This window comes from Vigna unguiculata, chromosome 4 (genome assembly GCF_037176805.1).
Source record: "Vigna unguiculata cultivar grain cowpea cultivar isolate G323 ecotype 2 chromosome 4, ASM3717680v1, whole genome shotgun sequence".
In the NCBI taxonomy this organism is placed as follows: domain Eukaryota; kingdom Viridiplantae; phylum Streptophyta; class Magnoliopsida; order Fabales; family Fabaceae; genus Vigna; species Vigna unguiculata.
Window position 1 is genome coordinate 44,830,416 of NC_140795.1, and position 4,617 is coordinate 44,835,032.

A 4,617-nucleotide genomic window follows, 5' to 3' on the forward strand; every position below is an offset into this window, starting at 1 on the left:
TTCTTTCAAACATCGCTGACCAAACAAAATATTAGACAAATATTTCGGTGGAAATATTATTAATATATGAATTTTACCAACAAGTTATCTCTTCAAAATGAAGATATTCAAGCTAAATATGAACATAGACGCCTAGGATAAACCGTGCGACCAAAGACAAATACATTATAACACATCTAATAATTTGTTGAAGAAGAAGGGAAATATAAAACGAATTAAAATTAAAATTTGTAAAAGTATTTCTTTACCTAAGAGTATGGAACACAGGATATAATAGGATACCACTTTCAAAAATTTATGACCTCAACTTCTGTCTTTTGAGAGTTCTGAAAGTACTTCATAAACACTTCTATTTGTTCAGTGTTTTTCCCCTTCAACGTCTGCAATCTAACAAAGCGTAGCGGTATTATTCTTCGACCACTTGAATGTTCGAAGTAACTCAAACTTAGTATTTCTTTAAGGACACACTCAGAGAGTGTCAATATCTTTACATAGGACAACATTTTCAGCAACCTTAAAACGATTACACGAGAAGCACGATCAGTGATGTCAATGTTGGCTTCTTCAAGAAGTGCAAGATCACGCGTGGAGGAGACATCATAGGCTTCAGAACTTCTGATGCCGAAATGGGTGAGATTCGGGGTAGAAAGCACAATCTTGTAACGAGAAACTTCAGAGTACTTTACGTGGATGAAACGAGAAAGGTTTGAATTTGATACGATGAGGACTTCGGCATTGTCGCTCAAAGAACACCCCACAAGGACCAAACTGTTCAACGCGAAACAAGATGAGAAGGGTTCAGCGCGCTCATCAGTACTGTCCCTTGCGGTGAAACAGACATTGGTGAGATTCAGGGTTTTGAGCGCTGGTAGTTTCAGCGATTGTGGAAGTTTCATACGACAAGTATTTTGGTTTGAAAGAATGAGAGTGAGAGATGTGAGAGAGGGCGAAGAAAAGATGAAAGGTATGGAATAATTACACTTTTTTGTGGATTGGTGATAGAGAAAGATTCTCAAATGTGGCACATAATGCAGAAGAGAAGTGTAAAGGTGAAAAATTTGTCGTGCTATGATGTCGCATGCTTCGAAATAAAGACGATGCAAAGGAACGGAAGTGGCTCTGTGGGAGAAAACGTGGTGGACAAATTGGTAGTAGCTGGCGAGGGTTTTGAAGTCGCTGCGACTGAAACAGAGAGTTGGGAGACATTTCCAAACGTTGTTCCATCGTTTCGATAAGAGAGAGGTTCCAACTGCGGTTTTTGTGTTCATGAAATGCATAATGTGGAGAAGAACATCATCTGGCAACTCACTGAGCATGTCTCTCTCATCTTCTTTCTCTCTTCCAGTTTTCTGGTTCTTGTTGGTTTCTGTCTTCAACTCTACCATGGTTTCTTTTTCTTCTTCAATGGCTGAAAGGAAAAAAAAGAGTCTTAGATTCATTCATGAAAATACCTTACATGTATAGACTCCCGAAACGAATGCGAGAAGGAAAACTGAAATCGGTGTTTTCTGTTTATATTAGATAATTGAGAATACTAAGGTAATTTGAAAGAGATTTCTTCTGTTTAGATTCTGACCGTGTTGTTTTAGAGAGAATTTCGTTTAAATTTACTGTGTTGTTTTAAGAGATTATTTCTTCTGTTTAGATTCTAACCTACAAAAGCGGATTATTTTTTTTCTTAAGTTTTAAAACTTAATTTAATATTTTAAAAATAAAACATATATTTATCAATAAATGTTTAACACAAATAATTGTAGAAAATACTTTTTAATATAAAAAATATAATTTTGTCATTTATATCAATTCATATTTTTTTTTCTAATAAATTTGTTTTGATATTAAATATGGAATGAACCCTTTCTATTAGATTAAACCTGTGATTCTAGGGAGATCCGATACACTAATATATTTTTAGTTTGAGATTTATAGGATAATTCTTAAAAATATAATAAATATATATAATTGTTATGGTATATATTTAATTTAGAAATTATATATATATATATATATATATATATATATTAAAGTTATTAATATAAAAAATTATAAATTAATATCGTTATAAAAATATTATTATTTTATAGATAAGATGTATTAAGTATGAGTAAAATAATAAAATAATATGTACATACATAATCTCTGCATCATTATTAAACTAGGATTAAACTTATAGGTAATAGTTAAAAATTATTTTTACCTAAGAATGTAGGTTTTAAGACTTTCTCCACCCGAATATTCTTCTGTTTTAACATTAAATTTCTTTTTTTAACCTTTTATAAATATAGAAATAGAAAATATTACTATATTTTAAATATATTAAAACAATAAATATAATTATATTTATAATTAAAATGAAGAAGATTTTTTTATTTCTTTCTACAAAAGATACGTGAATCCAAATCAAGATCATCTAATATCATCTAATATGAAGACGAAATCTTTCACAAGAATCATTTAGTCTCATTCTTTAATAATTAGAATGATTCTTCAAATTTTAATTTCTTTTTTTTATTAACAAAGTTGAATGAGTTTCGTTGGATCAGTTTCCTTAACATCAATATATAATATAAAAAAATTATATTATGACTTTCATTTTTTTTAATTTTATTCTTTAATTTTGATGTGACTTAATGTGGATTACTGATTCATTTAAAAAAAAAATATTAGTACATTAATAATAACATACGTCACTATAAAATTATAAAAGATGAAAATAAAAAAAATAAGATTTATAGTATCATTGTCCAATATTATATCATATTAAAACATATCAATTCAATGCCCTGTAACCTAAAACAAACAAGATTCTAACTAATGCAATGATTATGTTTTAAAGTTTGAATTTCTCTAGCCTATCATATGTCATTTATGCTCCATCAGATAAATTCAAATATGACAAAATAAATTTCATAGCGTTTATAACAGAAAGTGATGAAAATTAGCGTTTAAATTTCAAAAGAAAAGTAAATTTGAAGTGATTTAAGAGAAAATTAATGAGAAAATGAGAAAAATAAAGACTTCGAAAAACTAACTTACTGGAAGAAAGATGGTTTAGACAGAAGAATGAGTTCAACCAAGTGAAGCGCTTGCTAAAACAAAAAATGCTTTTGGGAGAGACGAAGATAGCAAATTTCAAGCTCTGCAAGTACGAAAACTTTGACAGAAAAAGAAGATCTTACTTATAACTAAAAATAGATTAAAATAGATATTAGAAAATCTCGTTAATTTCAAATAGATATTAGAAGATTTAGTTAGTTTTAAATCAGATATTACATAATTTTTTTATTCAATATATCACGTCATTTTAGGATAACTGCCTTTTATGTATAATAGTGTAAACACAAACGTTATCACACGCTTACGTATCTTTTAAATATGCATAATATTATATTATGTGATGATATTATAATGTTATTAAGTTAATATATAAAATAAAATTAGATTTATTAAAAATAAAGTTAAATATATCAGAAAAAATGAGAAAATAAATGTTGATAAATAAGAAAAAAAAAAGAAACTAAGATAAACCGTTTTATAAAAAACTTCTAAAATAACAGTCAATTTTCAAAAATTTAATAAATAATTATATTTTAAAGGATAAAATTAGAATTTTAAAATACTGACACAAAAGAGGAAATCTCTTTATATATTGTTATAGATATTATTAAAAAAATCGTTTTCAAGTAGTGGAAGTACAATTTAAATTCTGAATTATATATTTTAAAATATAAAATTTTATTACAAATTACACGATCTAAAATGAACAAAATTATGGAGGAAGGAAAAAATTATAAGAAGGAGCAATAAGAAGCTTGTCCTATCAACATTGACCAACTTATATGTCGCATAGTCATGATAAATATGTATTAGTTTGTGGCCTAAATGGACTTAATTTTTTTATCACCTGAATAAAATTAAATAAAAAATGTATAAGCTATACTTAAATTTTTATATATATATATATATATATATATATATATATATATATATATATAAAAGTAGCATCTTTACAAAATAACAATTATGTTTTTAAATAATTAAAAAAAATATTATTTTTTCCTTACAATAATACAATAATTTGGTTGAGGTCCAAATTAGTTGTATTCAGTCATATCGAGTGGTCGTATTCAGCCAAATTCGATTGAGTCAATCTCAATCTTAATTCGGTAAAGTCTCGAGCAATCGGCTGAGTTGGCTCAACCGAAAGTCGGTCAAGTCAATCCCAACAAAAATTTGACCTAATTTGGTCGTGTCAGCCGCCAAACTTCAACCGAGTCAGTTCCATCTGAAATTCTACCAAATTCAAATATATGTCGGTCTTCGACAACATAAATTTTAAAAAATTCAATTTAAATTTCTTTTATAAAAAATGAATTTTAGATTTTAAACTTGATCTAAAAATTTGGATATAAATTTTAAAAAATTCAAACTAATTTTATAAAAAAAATAAATTTAGATATAAAATCTGATCCAATTATTTAAATATAAAATAAGAATATTTGAAGATATAATTCCTGATCACTCCTAGTTGAAAAGAAAAGAAAAAGAAGTTAAATTAATAAAATACCTTACATGTATAAACTCCCTAAAAGACGAATGCGAGATTCAATTCAAGGA

The 4,617-nt window shown here is 27.0% G+C and overlaps 1 protein-coding gene across 1 annotated transcript; it reads right to left on the bottom strand.

Moving 5' to 3' along the window:
* Window positions 1-287: 287 nt before the first annotated feature.
* LOC114180884 (F-box/LRR-repeat protein 25-like) lies at window positions 288-1,385 on the bottom strand. The gene has a single exon (XM_028067176.1). It carries the CDS (start codon window positions 1,383-1,385, stop codon window positions 288-290), a length of 1,098 nt encoding a protein of 365 aa, XP_027922977.1.
* Between the last annotated feature and the right edge of the window lie 3,232 nt (window positions 1,386-4,617).

What these genes read in the sequence shown, in the direction of transcription:
- LOC114180884 (XM_028067176.1), bottom strand. Translation starts at nt 1,385, where the DNA reads ATGGTAGAGTTGAAGACAGAAACCAACAAGAACCAGAAAACTGGAAGA.